The 15,977-nt window shown below is 44.7% G+C and overlaps 1 protein-coding gene across 4 annotated transcripts; it reads left to right on the forward strand.

Annotated features, from left to right (window-relative positions):
- Positions 1-105: 105 nt before the first annotated feature.
- On the forward strand, positions 106-14,326 carry TIRAP (TIR domain containing adaptor protein). Of its 4 annotated transcripts, none has more exons than XM_066259687.1 (5): positions 106-431; positions 2,546-2,832; positions 10,179-10,302; positions 12,053-12,664; positions 13,208-14,326. In XM_066259687.1, exons 3-5 carry the CDS (start codon positions 10,239-10,241, stop codon positions 13,225-13,227), a joined length of 696 nt encoding a protein of 231 aa, XP_066115784.1. In that variant the 5' UTR covers positions 106-431; positions 2,546-2,832; positions 10,179-10,238; the 3' UTR covers positions 13,228-14,326. The 4 variants fall into 4 exon arrangements, with proteins under 4 accessions (XP_066115784.1, XP_066115783.1, XP_066115781.1 ...); XM_066259684.1 differs by lacking the exons at positions 106-431; positions 2,546-2,832 and adding exons at positions 9,353-9,409; positions 10,509-10,667; XM_066259686.1 differs by lacking the exon at positions 2,546-2,832.
- Positions 14,327-15,977: the final 1,651 nt, after the last annotated feature.

Consider the following 15,977-nt stretch of genomic DNA (forward strand, 5'->3'; position numbering starts at 1 on the left):
TGGGGAAGGAAGGGAGGAGTAAGGGCTACAAAGATGACTCTTGCCAGATACAGGGTGTAGAGAACAGAGCTGGGAAAGGGGAGGGCACGCTGAGCTGAGGGAACCAGGGACCCGGGCGCAGAGCCGGGAGAGCCAGGGACTCTCTTCCCGAAACTCCGGGTGTCCCAGGTGGGGAAGGGCTTGTCTGCAAGTTGCTGCCCAAGTGGTAACTCCGTGGATGCCCGCGAGTCCAGCGGCAGGAACGACCCTGGCACCGGGCTGACCCGGTCCGCACCGGGAGCCGCGGGGCCCAGCGCGGGGCGAGGCGGGACGCGCCGGGCGCTTCCGGGTGAGGGGTGGCTCCCGGCCGCGCGCGCACTTCCCCTCCGCGCGGGCGTTGGCGCCGCGCCCAGCCCGCACCAAGCCGCCCGCACTGCAGCCCAGCCCCGCAGGTGAGCGCACGGAGCAGGTCGGGGGGAACGGTGAGGCCCCTCGGGTGGGTCCGGGGGCCGGAGAGGGAGGACAGGCTGCCCCGCACTCGGCCCAGCCCTGGGCAAGCCTGCCGATCCGCCTTCTCCCTCCCTCCTGCCCGTTTACCAGCTGCCCCGGCACCCAGAGCGCGGAAATAGGATGAAAAGGGCCCTTGAGACAGCTGTCACCATCTGTCGCAAAGAAGCTGGTTCAGGGAGCCCTCCGTAAGCCCTCCATCGGGTTGTTTTCCCCACGACCTCCTGCAGCCTTCCCTGCTCAGCGCACTGCCTCTCCCTGTGCTCTTAGATTGGCTTTATGACCATGTTTCAGCAAGAACATGGCTTTACTTAGGGTGGCGACCTGTCGGGACATTCCCTCCACAATCATTTCACCAGCAGTTGCCATGGTCTGGGCAAACAGGGAAAGTGCTAGAGTGACACCGTTGAACAGGACAGATTCAGCCCTCCTCTTCCTCCTGAAGATAGACAGTAAATTAGACATCACAGCCCACTCTGATAAGTGCAACTTAGAGAGGGGAGTTCTAAAGCTCACCCAGTTCACCAGGGGTCAGGAATGACTGATGTCATATCTAGTGTTTTTTAAAAACTTCTTTTTAATTGCACAAATCCTAAGTGAACATTTCCTGTGCAAACTGCATCCAGAATAAACTAAACATTTCTAGCTCTCCAGAAACCATCTCACACCCCACTTCAAATCACTGCGTCCACCTAAGCGTAACTACTAACCTGGCTCCAGTTACATAAAATAGTTTTTACTTGGTTTTGAACTTTTGATACATGGAACTGTATGTTATGTTCTTTTGGTGTATGGCATTTTATACTAACATGTGAGGTTCACAGAAGTTGCATTTGGCAGTAGTTTATTTGTTCTCATTGATGTGTCATGTTGCACTATATAGATAGACCACAATTTATTTTAACTTGTTCTATTCATTTATGTTTGTTTGATTCTTGTATGTGCCCTGACCTGTGATTGAACCTGCAACCTTGGTGCATTGGGATGACAGAGTTTTTTGATTACTGCTTCAGTTTTATTGGTTGAAATAGGTGTGTCCAAATTTTCTGTTTTTTTCTTGATTCAGTCTTTGAAGATTGTATGTTTCTAAGAATTTATCCTTTATTTTCCAGATTGTCCAGTTGTTGGCATATAGTCTAGTATAGTCCTATATATTTCTGTGGTGTCAGTTGTTACTCCTCCTCTTTCATTTCTGATTTTACTTATTTGGGTTCTCTCTCTCTAATAAGTCTGAGTTGAAAGGTTTATCAATCTTGTTTATCTTCTCAAAGAACCAGCTCTTGGTTTCATTGATCTTTTCCTGTTTGTTTCATTGATCTTTTGTATTTTTTAATTTAGACTCCATTTTGTTTTTGTTTATTTCCACTCTGATTTTTTTTTTTTTAAATGATGGCTAGATGTCATTAAGAACAGTAGTTTCTGTGATTTTTTTATTTATTTATTCATTTTTAGAGAGGAGAGAGAGAGGTAGAGAGACACACAGAGAGAGAGAGAAGGGGGAAGGAGCTGGAAGCATCAACTCCCATATGTGCCTTGACCAGGCAAGCCCAGGGTTTTGAACTGGCGACCTCAGCATTTCCAGGTCGACACTTTATCCACTGTGCCACCACAGGTCAGGCTCCACTCTGATTTTTTAATTATTTTTATTTATTTATTCATTTTAGAGGGGGGAGATAGAGAGAGAGAGCGAAAGAGAGAGAAGGGGGGGAGCAGGAAGCATCAACTCCCATATGTGCCTTGACCGGGCAAGCCTAGGGTTTTGAACCGGCGACCTCAGTGTTCCAGGTCGACGCTTTTATCCACTGCGCCACCACAGGTCAGGCACGGCCACTCTGATCTTTATTATAGCCTCACTTCTACTCACTTTGGAGTTTGTTTTTCTTTATTTCCTTTAGGTGTAAGGTTAGATTGTTTATTTGAGGTTTTTTCTTGTTTCTTGAGATTGGCCTGTATTGCTATGGATTTCCTTCTTAGGGACTGCTTTTGCTATGTCATATGGATTTGGAGTTGTTATGTTATCATTTTCATTTTTCTCAAGGTATCCTTTCTTTTTTCTTAGTAACAGGAGGGGAAATAGAGACAGACTCCCGCATGCACCCCAACCGGAATCCACCTGGCAACCCCTGTCTGAAGTCAATGCTTGAATCAACGGAGCTATCCTTAGTGCCTGGGGCAACACTTGAACCAGTTGAGCCACTGGCAGGGGAAGAGAGAGAGAAGTGGGGGAGGGAGGGAAGAGAAGTAGATGATTGTTTTTCCTGTGTGCCCTGACTGGGGATCAAACTTGGGACGTCCACATGCTGGGCCAACATTCTATCTACTGAGCCAGTCAGCCAGGGCTGCAAGGTATCTTTTGATTTCTTCCTTGATTTCATTGTTAACTCATTCATTGTTTAAAAACATGTTATTTAGCCTCAATGTGTTTGTGTTTTTCAGGTTTCTTCTTGTAATTGATTTGTAGTTCCATACTGCTGTAGTTGGAGAAGATGCTTGATACGATTTTAGTCTTTTTACATTTATTGAGACTTGTTTTGTATCCTGACATATGGTCTGTCATGGAAAATGTTCCATGTGCACTTGAAAAGAATATATATTCTGCCCTGGACGGTTTGCTCAGTGGTAGAGCACTGGCCCAGCGTATGGATGTCCTGGGTTTAATTTCCAGCCGGGGCACACAGGAGAAGTGCCCATCTGCTTCTGCACTTTTCCCCCCTCTCCTTTCTATCTCTCTCTTCCCCTACCACAGCAAGGCTCCATTGGAGCAAAGTTGGCCCCGGCACTGAGGATGGCTCATGGCCTCTGCCTCAGACACTAGAATGGCTCCAGTTGCAATGGAGCATTGCCCCCTAGTGGGCTTGCCAGGTGGATCCCAATCAGGCACATGCAGGAGTCTGTCTCTCTGCCTTCCCATTTTTCACTTCAGAAAAAAAAAAGAATATATATTCTGCTTATTTGGGGTGAAATGTTCTGAAAATATCTATTACATTCATCTGGGGTAATGTGTCATCTAAAGCCTCTTTTTCTTAGTTAATTTTCTGTCTGGAAGATCTATCCATTGATGTCAGTGGGGTGTTAAAATTCCCTACTACTATTATATTACTATCAGTATCTCCCTTTATGTCTATCAAGACTTGCTTTACATATTTAGGTGTTTCAATGTTGGTTGAATAAAATATCTTATCTGCTTGACAACTATGTCTCCTAAATCTCAATATATAACTATTATAAATCTTATAAATATTAAAGCATATTTGGGTACAATAGCTCCACAGCTTCAGCTGCACAAGAACTGAAAAGTAAGAAGGAAGGTGTTTTGGGGTTTTAGGCCCCAGGACGTAGACAGTGTATATGGCTAATGGAACTTATCTGGCATCTTGCTCAATTATTATCTGTCAAAGATGGTGTACATATTTGTGGTGCTTAAACTTTTCCATAAGGTTAGTCACAGGACTTATACCAACCCACTTCCAGTGGCATATACTGTTGGGCAACTAGATTTCTTCTTTTTTTTTTCATAATTAGTCATTTTTTATTTTTCAACTACAGTTGACATCAATATTATTAGTTTCAGGAGTACAACCCAGTGATTAGGCATTATAAGTGCCTAATCAGTATAACTTAATAAGTGATCATCTTGATAAGTCTCATACCCATCTGACACCATACATAGTTATTAGAATATTATTGACTACATTCCCTATGCCGTACTTTACATCCCTGTGACTGTTCTGTAATAACCAATTTGTACTCCTTAATCTCCTCACCTATTTCACCCATCTCCCCAAACACTTCCCACTGGCAACCCTCAAAATGTTCTCTGTATCTGTGAGTCTGTTTCTATTCTGCTTGTTTATTTATTTTATTTTTTAGAGTTAATTGTTGATAGATATATATTTATTGCCGTTTTGTTTTGTTTTGTTTTGTTTTACAGAGAGAGAGAGAGAGAGGGATAGATAGATACGGACAGACAGGAACGGAGAGAGATGAGAAGCATCAATCATCAGTTTTTGGGTTTTTTTGTTGTTGCGACACCTTAGTTGTTCATTGACTGCTTTCTCAGATGTGCCTTGACCGTGGGCCTTCAGCAGACCAAGTAACCTCTTGCTCAAGCCAGCATCCTCGGGTCCAAGCTGGTGAGCTTTGCTTAAACCAGATGAGCCCGCGCTCAAGCTGGCGACCTCAGGGTCTCGAACCTGGGTCCTCCACATCCCAGTCCGACGCTCTATCCACTGCGCCACCACCTGGTCAGGCTTTGTTCATATTTTTATGTTTTCTTCTTCCTTCTTCTTCTTCCTCATCCTCTTCTTTCTCTTCTTTTCCTTTCTTCTTTGTCTTCTTCTGACTTTAATATTGCATGTAGTACTAGTTTGATGGTGATGAACTCCTTTAGCTTTTTCTTGTCTGGGAAGCTCTTTATATGTCCTTCGATTCTGAATGATAGCTCTGCTGGGTAGAGTAATCTCGGTTGTAGGTTCTTGATTTTTATCACTTTGAATATTTCTTGCCACCCACTCCTGGCCTGAAATGTTTCTGTTGGGAACTCAGTTGACAGTCTATGGGAGCTTCTTGTAGGTAACTTAAGTGCTTTTCTCTTACTGCTATTAAGATTTTCTCTTTGGCTTTAACCTTTTGCATTTTAATTATGATGTGTCTTGGTGTGCCTCTTTGGGTTCATCTTTTTTGGGATTCACTGTGCTTCCTGGACTGATATGTCTAATCCCTCACCAGGTTAGGTAAGTTTTCTGTCATTATTTTTTGAAATAGGTTTTTGATTTCTTGCTCTCTCTCTTCTCCTTCCAGCACCTCCATGATGCAAATGTTGGTGTGCTTGAAGTTGTCTCAGAGGCTCCTTACAATGTCTTCATTTTTTTGGATTCTTTTTTCTTTGTGCTGTTCTGATTAGGTGTTTTTTGCTTCCTTATATTCTAAATTGCTGGTTTGATTCTTGGCTTCATCTACTCTACTGTTTATCCCTGTAAATTATTCTGCATTACAGTTAGTGTAACCTTCATTTCTTACTGCTTCTTTTTATTTTCTGTGTCCTAAGGTTCTTTTTTTTTTTTTTTTTTTACAGAGGCAGAGATAGACAGGGACAGACAGACAGGAACGGAGAGAGATGAGAAGCATCAATCATCAGTTTCTCCTTGCGCGTTGCGACTTCTTAGTTGTTCATTGATTGCTTTCTCACATGTGCCTTGTCCGTGGGCCTTCAGCAGACCTAGTAACCCCCTGCTGGAGCCAGCGACCTTGGGTCCAAGCTGGTGAGCTGTTTGCTCAAGCCAGATGAGCCCGCGCTCAAGCTGGCGACCTCGGGGTCTCGAACCTGGGTCTTTCTGCATCCCAGTCCGACGCTCTATCCACTGCGCCACCACCTGGTCAGGCTGTCCTAAGGTTCTTGAGCATCCTTTTAACTATTGTTTTGAACTCTGTATCTGATAGGTTGCTTGCCTCCATTTTGTTTAGTTTTTTTTCTGGATATTTCTCCTGTTCTTACATTTGGGGCATGTTTTTTGTTTCTGCATTTTGGCTGCTTCCCTGTGTTTGTTTCTATGTATTAGGTAAAGCTGTTATGTCCACCCAACTTGGTAGAGTGGCCTTGTGGAGTAGGTGTCCTGTAGGACCCAGTGGCACTGCTTCCCCAGTCACCCAAACTGGGTGCTCCAGGTGCTGCCCTGTGTGGACTGTGTGCACTGTCCTCTTGTAGTTGAGCCTTGATCATCGTTGCCATCACTGGGAGTTATTGACCCCCAGGCCCAAAAGTTGGGTAAAGCCAGGTATCAGGGAATCACCAGGGTGGGGCAAACACTTGGAGCCAGGTTGATGGATACTCAGATATGGAACCTGCTTGCTGGCTTTGTGGGGTGGGGGTTGAGGTGTCTTGGTAAAGAAACAGTGGCTCTGACAGCTCTTTTAACTGGTGGAAAGCTGCCCACCTAGTTCTTGCCCTGATGCCAGACAATCCAGTATCTTCTTGTATGTCCCTAGTTCCTTTCAAGCTGCCCCAGTGCTGGAGCTCCGAAGGAATGAATTCCAGTAAATCTGTGTGCAGGCCCTTTAAGAGGCACTCCTGGAACTCCTGCAGCTCTTCATTTCACTCGGCTACAATCCCCACTTGTTTATACAGCCAGAAGTTATGGGGACTTCTCTCCCTGGCACTAGAACCCTGGGTGGGAGGCCTGGTGTGGGTTGGGACGCCTCACTCCTCAGAGGGAACCTCTGCATCTGAGATATCCCTGCTGATGTTAAATTGTCACACGTGGGTGTGGGATATTTTGTTCTGCATCTCCGTCCCTTCTACCTGTTGTCTTGATGTGGCTTCTTCTTTAAATTCCTCGTTGTATCTGACTGGTAGTGGCACAGTGGATTGTTGGCCCAGGATGCTGAGGACCCTGGTTCATAACCCCAGGGGTGCTAGCCAGAGCACAGGAGGATCATCGGCTTGAGCGAGGGCTTGCCAGCTTGAACACAGGTTCGCCAGCTTGAGTGCAAGGTCACTAGCTTGAGCGCAGGGTCACCAGCTTGAGCAAGGGTGACTGGTTTGGCTTGAACTCTCCCACCCGGGTCAAGGCACATATGAAAAGCAGTCAATGGACAACTAAAGTGATGCAAGTAAGAATTGATGCTTCTCATCTCTCTTCCTTCCCTCTCTCACCCTTTTTGTCTCTTTCTCTTTCTAAAATAGATGGTAGATAGATAGATAAATGATAGGTAGGTAGGTAGGTAGGTAGACAGAATTCAGAACCACTGAAATCTAGCTAAATGATTGTAGGACTTCCATTTAGCTAGATTTAGTGGTTCTAAATGATGGTTGTTCTGTAGTTAAGTTGTAATTTTGATGTAGTTGTGAAAGATTTGAGCACTGTGCTTACCTATGCTGCCATCTTGACCAGAAATCCTGGATTTCTTCTTAACCAAACAATGAAAAAAGGCAATTACCCAAAGTCACATAATGCTAGAATGGCAAGTTGTTTTGTAAAATGAGAAACTAAAACTTTAAAATCTACATCTGTTGAGTAAAGTGTTACATTAGTTTTTCATCTTTAAGCTATCATTAAAATATCAAATGATTCTCCAGTTTGTAAGTGTATCAATACCAGATAACAAATTTTAAATTAAAACAATATTGAAAAACAATTTAAATACTCTAAAAACTAAGTGACATCTGTTTACTACTGGGAAAAAAAGGGATATCTTGAATGGTTAAAATGAACATGTCAAGAGACAGTAACACCTGGCCAGAAAAAGGATTTCAAAACCTGACAGTGCCTTACCTTTGGCCCAGCACTTAGGCTGTCTGAAATACAGAGACTATTACCGTATTTCCCCATGTATAAGACGCTCTCATGTATAAGACACACCTTAATTTTTGGACCCGAAATTTGGAAAAAAGCGTATTACATAAAGTTATTGAACTCAAGTTTTATTCATCATAAAATTCATGCAATTCCTCATCTGCTCGAAAAAGTAGGAAATGGAAGTAAAAAAAATCTACAACCACTGTATAAGACGCACCCAGTTTTTAGACCCCAAGTTTTTCAGAAAAGGGCACATCTTATACATGCAGAAAGATGGTAGTCAGGAGAAGAAACACATACGTACACTAAAGTTTACCTGTTCATGTGCTTTTGGCTGCCGTAGCAGCTAGCTGCTTTTCTGTGAGACGTGTCTCTCTGATTCCCGCACCCATTCCAACTCCTCTTTCAGCCCCCCTTGCTGCTGCCCTTTTTAAGCTCTTTTTTTTTTTTAACTTTGATACATTTTCATGAATCAACAGTACCTCTTACATTGGTCAGCGTCACATAGGGGTGTTCAGCATTTAACAATTAACGAAGCATTATTGTTCAATATAGAATGACATTCTTTAAATTTTGAAACCCCTTATTTTAGTGTGTCTAATAATATAAATTGCTTCTATATAAGTTCCCACGGGGTTTGTTTTTGACCTTTGTAGACTCAACAAAGAAGGAGGAAGCAGTTCTTTTCCAGTTGCTCCATAGCTCTAGAGCCAAGCTCTCTGCCAGCCCTTCATCTCTGGGTTTGTCTAAAATCAGGGCCGTTTGTGCTCCACAGGGTGTCCTCCCAGAAACCCAGGCTGAAAAAGTCTCTATCATCAGAGACATCCCAGTCATTGTTGTGGGAAAAGAATGTGGCATGTCACCCATCTGTCGTATTCTTGGTCCCTTCCATATAAAATTAGAAGTAGTCTGACAATCCCTTACCAACCCCCAACCAAAAACCTTCTGGAATGTGGGATAGCACTGATCTAAAAATTAGTTTGGGGGAAATTGATGACAGTATTGAGTTTTATTTTTATTTTTTATTTTTAAGTGAGAGTAGGGGAGATAGACTCCTTCATGCACCCCAAGTGAGATCCACCCAATAACCCCTCTCTGGGGCCCATGCTTCAATCAATCAAGCTATCCTCAGGCTGACACTGGGACCAGCTGAACTATCCTCAGTGTCCAGGGCTGATGCTCGAACCAATTGAGCCACTGGCTGTGAGAGGAGAAGAACGAGATAAGGATGGCGAGGGAAGGGAATAAAAGCAGATGGTCACTTCTTATGTGTGCCCTGACCGGGAATTGAAACGGGAACATCTACACACTGGGTCAACAACTCCCTCTATTGAACCAACCAGCCAGGGCCAATATGAGTCTTCTAAACCATGAACATAACATATCCTTCCAATATCGAGGTGATTTTGCCTGACCAGGTGGTGGCGCAGTGGATAGAGCATCGGACTGGGATGCAGAAGACCCAGGTTCAAGACCCCGAGGTCGCCAGCTTGAGTGCAGGCTCATCTGGTTTGAGCAAAAGTTCACCAGCTTGAGCCCAAGGTCACTGGCTCGAGCAAGGGGGTACTCAGTCTGCTGAAGGCCTGCGGTCAAGACACATATGAGAAAGCAATCAATGAACAACTAAGGTGTTGCAACTAATAATTGATGCTTCTCATGTCTCCATTCCTGTCTGTCTGTCCCTGTCTATCCCTCTCTCTGACTCTCTCTGTCTCTGTAAAAAAACAAAAACAAACAATATCGAGGTGATTTTAAATACATACTATCCCACACTTTTCCAAGCATATAGGCCACATACCATTAGTACTTTACATAAATTAGCTCATGTAATCTTCACAGTGATGCTGAGAAGCAGATTCTGGTATCATTTCCATTTACAGATGGAGAAGCTAAAGCTTAGCAAGATTAAGTAGCTTGCCAAAGGCCACAGTTAATAAAAAGTACTCAGCCTGGCCTGACCTGGGGTGGCGCAGTGGATAAAGTGTCAACCTGGAAATGCTGAGGTCGCCGGTTCAAAACCATGGGCTTGCCTGGTCAAGGCACATATGGGAGTTGATGCTTCCAGCTCCTCCCCCCTTCTCTCTCTCTGTCTCTCTTTCCTCTCTCTCCCTCTCTGTCTCTCTCTCCTCTCTAAAAATGAATAATAAAAAAAAAAATACTTGGCCTGCACAGGCTGTAGTCTTTACCACTTTGTGGTACTGCTTCCCTAAGCTGACAGCTGAGGGACAGAGAGATGGCAGGAGGGATGGATGGATGCATACATGCATGCATGTATGGAGGAAGTTATTCAAGGGAAGGCCAACTTAGAGGAAAAGTTTCTCTCTCTTCTGCTCAGCATCTGTCTACCTAGATACAATATTATTTGTCCAAATAGCAATTTTCCTTTTCCCATTTCAGCATCTACATAGGAAGTCCCTGCAAAGAGCTACCTGCCAGCTGCCCTTTCCCAGATCCCAAATGCATTCCAGGCCAGGTGGAGCAGAGAGCAGCCACTCTACTGGTCATGCTGAACTCATTCTCTGTAAGTCTAACCACACCACACAGATTTGGCTTTATCTAGAAACCAGCCCCAATCACACGGGTATCTCTCCCATGAGGGTTGAGGGACCCATTTAAAGATTGAGCCTTCATCAGGCATTAGTAGAGAAAGAACATCAGAACCCATCTCCTGGGACTGAGAATAAGATAAGTACAGCTTTTGTGATCCTCTCTGTCTGTCTCTTGTAGGATGGCTGTTCCATGAAGTCAAGACTAGGTCCCCTCCCTTCTCCTGCTTTACCAATGCCTGGTCTCATGGGGTTAGTTTTGAGCCTAATACTATGGCATCATCCACCTCCTTCCCAGCTTCTGGCTCCAGGTCCAAGAAGCCTCTGGGCAAGATGGCTGGTGAGTGGAAGCAGACTCCCACCGCTGCTCTTGCTCCTCAGCATTCCTAGTGGTGCGGTGGGAGGCCTGCCTGGTCCAAACTCGGGAGAAGGGCAGGGATGCTGACAGTGGGGGACTCCTGTCTTGGTTTTGGTGCCCCCGTGCTTTGTGGCACGAGTAGAAGAGGTATGTGTCATTGGAACCTTCATACCTAACGTGCAGGTGTTCCAGGTGTGTTTAGCTAATTTCCCTAGCCCGAAAATGATAGTGCTGAGTACTTAACATTGGGTCTCTTGTCATCTAAATATTTCAGAATCCTTCAGAGGAAGGAGCCAAGCAGAGAGAGAGAAAAAAAAATCAATTTCCAGAACATCAAACTTTCTGTTCCTATCAAAAGCTGGGGAGGCTGAGTTGACATCATTATGGAATACTGACCCTATACCAGACACTGCATTATCCCAGTTAATCACCAACAACTAAAGTGAACCCATTTTACAGATAAGGAAATAGAGACACAGACTGACTTGCTTAAGGTCATACAGAAAGCCAACTGGTTCACAAGCAGATCTCTGCCAAAGTGTAGGCTCTAAATCACCAAACTCTGTGCTCTGCAGGGGCTCTGTGCAGTAGCCTTCTTCCGTACTTTCATTCCATACCTATTTAGCAACAGTTTTAAGATTTCTCAGAGCCAAACATATGCCAGTCTCTCTGCCTCTTTCCCTCCCATAATGGGTGGTCCGCCTTAAGCCAGATTTGCCTCCCTTCAGTGCTGAAAATGAGTTTGGTGACTGACTGATCCTTCTAGCTTCACACAGCTCTGCTTACAGACGCACATATGATTGACTAATCAGCCCTGATTAGGGTAAGCTGGATCAAAGGGCCCAGAACAGAGTAAGATCATCTTTCCCAACAGGCTGGTAAAATAGCCAAGAGTTCTTCTCCTTTTCTCATATTGTTGTTATGCCAAGGCTGAAAAAAAAAATTGAGGTATAACTGTCATACAACATTATATTAGTTTCAGGTATACAACATGATTCAGTATTTACATATATTGCAAAATGATCAGCACCAGTTAATATCTGTTACCATACATGACAGAATTTTTTTTCTTAAGTAGAGAACTTTTCAAATTTATTCTCTTAGTAACTTTCAAATATGCAGTACAGTATTATTAACTACAGTTATTTGCTGTACATTACATCCCAGGACTTATAAAACAGTTCCTGTGTCTTCCCCAAAACTTTTAAGATAGTGGGAACTTTGGGTGCGTCCTGAGGCTGTGCAAATAGCCAGGCAGTGGGTCGGAACTGGGCGGTGCTGGCCAGCGCCGGAGGGGGCTGGACTCCTGGCCCGGCCCCTCTCTGCGGTGGGCAGCAGGGGTCAGGTCTGAGCGGTGTCTCCCGCAGGCTGGCTCCGGCAGGCCCTGTCGAAGAAGCACAAGGAGATGCCTATATCCCAGGAAAGCGCCCCGGGTGACAGTGACACTCCGCCACAGGGCTCGCAGGATGACCCCCCAGCCTCGGGTCCTAGTGCGGCTCTGGCCCCATCCCCGACCACAGCACCCGCCCTGCCGCTGTCACAGGAGGGCTTTGCCAGCAGCACCAGCAGCGGCCGCTGGAGCAGGGACTACGACGTGTGCGTGTGCCACAGCGAGGAGGACCTGGCGGCAGCGCAGGAGTTGGTGGCCTACCTGGAGGGAGGCTCTGCTAGCCTGCGCTGCTTCCTGCAGCTACGCGACGCGGCCCCCGGCAGCGCCATCGTGTCCGAGCTGTGCCGGGCGCTGGACAGCAGCCACTGCCGTGTGCTGCTCATCACACCCGGCTTCCTGCGAGACCAGTGGTGCAGGTACCAGATGCTGCAGGCCCTGAGCCAGGCCCCCGGCGGTGAGGGCCGCACCATCCCCCTCCTCGCAGGCCTTGCCAGGGCCGCCTACCCGCCAGAGCTCCGCTTCATGTACTTCGTAGATGGCCGCGGCCCGGACCGAGGCTTCCGCCAAGTCAAGGAGGCCATCCTGCGCTGTAAGCCCTGCGCGGAGGGGCGGCGGGGGGCGGGGGTGCCGTCTGACCTCGCGCTGGCAGGGCAGAGCTCCATAGCCCAATAGTTCAAGGCATCGTGTGTTTCTCTGGCAGTTACTTAAGCCCTCTGCCTGGTTTCCTCATTGGGAATGAGAAGGATATACCATGTACCTCAATAAGTATATACACTAAGTAAGTGTTCAGAGCAGGACCTGGCACATAGCACGTCCCCAATAAGTCTTAGCCATTATAATCATTGTTAGTATTAATAGTATGAGTTTCTCTCATGCAGGTCAAGTTGGAGATGTCCACCAATTGGTGGGCAAATGCCAGGAAGAACACTGGTTTAGTAGGGCAAGGCTGTGCAAATAATTGGGAAGAATTGTTTCCCTACCCCCACCCCATAAGCAAATCCAGAGGAGGACGTTATATTACAGCGTGTTTTGAAGTAAAATAAGTCAGAAGAGCTAGAGACCTGTTAGGGGAAACAGATGCTGGATTGGGAGAGGGTGACAAGCCCTGTGATTTTGTTTGTTCTTTTTTCAGATCTACAGACCCTCAGCTGACACTTCTCATTCACCATGGGGCCTGGAAAGCTGGCACAAAGCTGGAAATCAAATTAGAGCCCAGGGCCTTGGATCCAGCAGGAGTGATAAGGCCTGAGCTGGTAGCACTTTGTATGTGATTCTGAGATCAGGTTGCCCAGCAGGCTTCCAGTATTGTTGGCTCCCCCAGGAAGGCCCTGGGGAAGCTGGGGATTTCCCCCAGGAAGGCCCTGGGGAAGCTGGGGACTCCCCCAGGAAGGTCATGAGGAAGCTGGGGACTCCCCAGGAAGGCCATGCGGAGCCAGAAACTGGAGGTGGTAGGAGGAGGTGCTGATACCCAGATGACCACCAGTGTTTTGCCTCCTTATTGGACATGAGTCTGGCACATCCCTATGTCTTCTTCCCGTGGGATCAGGCACTAGTATACAGATGCCTTCCTCCTGAACAGGCGACTCACCTGATAAATCAGCTAGGAGCCTAGAGTACATGTCTCAGCATGGATCATTTTTCCAGTTGCCTGGGAAAGCCCTGGGACAGATGTCAGGAGAAAGGCACAGGTATCAAGTCTTTCACACTCATGTGCTCCATTCTCTTTCCCTTCATTCACGTTGGAAAGCTACATGAAAAATGCACTCAGCACTGTGCTGTATTTTTACTGTATGCATGTCATTAAAGACCCAAACCTAGAAACTATTCTGAATAGACAAGAAGCCAGTGGGGTGAAAGAAGGAAAGTACAGATCTTTTACCTGGGATCAAAAGCCCACCCACTGATGCTTTGACAGTTGGGGCCCTCATCACAGGTCTGACTAGAACTCATGCTTCATAGTAGCTTCTACACCTCTGTACCAAGAGAAACAGCATTTTTCTTCTGGCAGATGATGATGTACCTGGTAGAACAGGCAAGGTTTCATTCATCTGTTCTTAGTAAAATTTGTTGTTGAACTGAAATGAATTTCTTGTTCCCCCAATGTATACTTTTTTTTGCCTCTTTTCTCACTTCTCCTTTTACTGAAAGATATTTATACTTATGTATATTTTGTAATTGAGACATAATTGGCATATAACATTAGTTTCAGGTGTATGTCAGTATTTGTATATATTTTGAACTATGAATTATTTTATTACGCACAAAAGGACTAAAGCATACTATAATGTGCACTCCTGTACCTGCCACCAGCCTAAGAAGCAAAAACGTTGCAATCCCTACAGTGCTCCCTTTTTGCCCATTATTTTCCTCCTCCTCCCACCAGAAGTAACCACTATTCTGAAGTTTGAATTTATCATTATTAGTTTTTTAAAAATTTTTCTTTGATTTTTAGAGAGTTAGAGAGAGGAAGAAAGAGAGAAACACTGATTTGTTGTTCCACCCGTCCATGCACTCATTGGCTGACTCATCTGATCTGGGATTGAACCCGCAATCTTGGTGTATAGGGACAACACTCTAACCAACAGAGTTATGCAGCCAGGGCTCATTCTTAGCCTTTTTTTTTAAAGATTTTATTTATTAATTTTAGAGAGAGGATAAGAGAGAGAAGGGGGGGAGGATCAGGAAGCATCAACTTATAGTAGTTGCTTCTCGTATGTGCTTTCACTGGGCAAGCCCAGGGTTTTGAACCAGTGACCACAGCATTCCACTGTTAACACCACAGGTCAGGCTCATTGTTAGCTTTTGTCTAGAAATTTATTACATATGAATGCATCTCTGACAACGTATTTACTTTTACATGGTTTTATATATACTTCATATAAATAGTATTGATGTATTTTGCAAATTCCTTTTGTTTATCACATTTGTAAGATTTGTCCATGTTGAGGCATGAAACTGTCATAAATTCACTTCCAATCCATTATGTAAACCACTATTTAGTCACACATCTTTTACAAATGGACATTTAGTTGTTTCTAGATTTTGCTATTATGAACAATGAACCTCTGAACATTTTTGTACATGTCTCCATGAACAAAATTTTCTAGAATTTAGCCTAGATAGGGAACAGCTGGGTAATAAAGAATACACATACTTAGTTTTGGTAGAAGATGGCAAATTTTCTTCCAATTTAGTTGCGGAAATTTATAGTCCTATCCATTTATATATGAGTTCACACTGTTTGATGTTCTTGCTAACCACTTAGAATTATCAGATTTTAATATGTTTGCTAATCTGGTGGGTGAAAACTGGTATCCTATCATCATCATATTCTTATTTTCCTTTCTACCTTTTTTTAATGAAAATTTGATTAATTCTCGGCCTGACCTGTGGTGGCGCAGTGGATAAAGCGTCAACCTGGAAATGCTGAGGTCGCCGGTTTGAAACCTGGGCTTGCCTGGTCAAGGCATATATGGGAGTTGATACTTCCAGCTCCTCCCCCTGTCTCTCTCTCCTCTCTCTCTCTCTCTCTCTTTCTGTCTTTCTCTCTCTCTCTCTAAAAATGAATAAATAAATAAATAAAATTAAAAAAAAATTTTTGATTAATTCTCATATGCCCAACACCCAGCTTCATCAATTGCTAATTCAGAGCCAAGCTTGTATCAACAGTAACCCTACTCATTCCCCACTGCCCCGCCCCCACAGTCCTCTGAAGCAGATTCCAGGCATTATTTTATTCCTCCATATTTAAGTGTATATCTAAATTATTAGAAGCTATTTTTAAAAAAATAACATTATAACAGTATCTTTTAAAGAATAGATGTTTTATTTTTTTAATATAAAATCTTTTACCTATTACTTTATAGTCTATGTTTTTATGTCTTATTGAGAAAACGCCTTTA

Source organism: Saccopteryx bilineata, chromosome 2 (genome assembly GCF_036850765.1).
Source record: "Saccopteryx bilineata isolate mSacBil1 chromosome 2, mSacBil1_pri_phased_curated, whole genome shotgun sequence".
NCBI classification, from domain to species: domain Eukaryota; kingdom Metazoa; phylum Chordata; class Mammalia; order Chiroptera; family Emballonuridae; genus Saccopteryx; species Saccopteryx bilineata.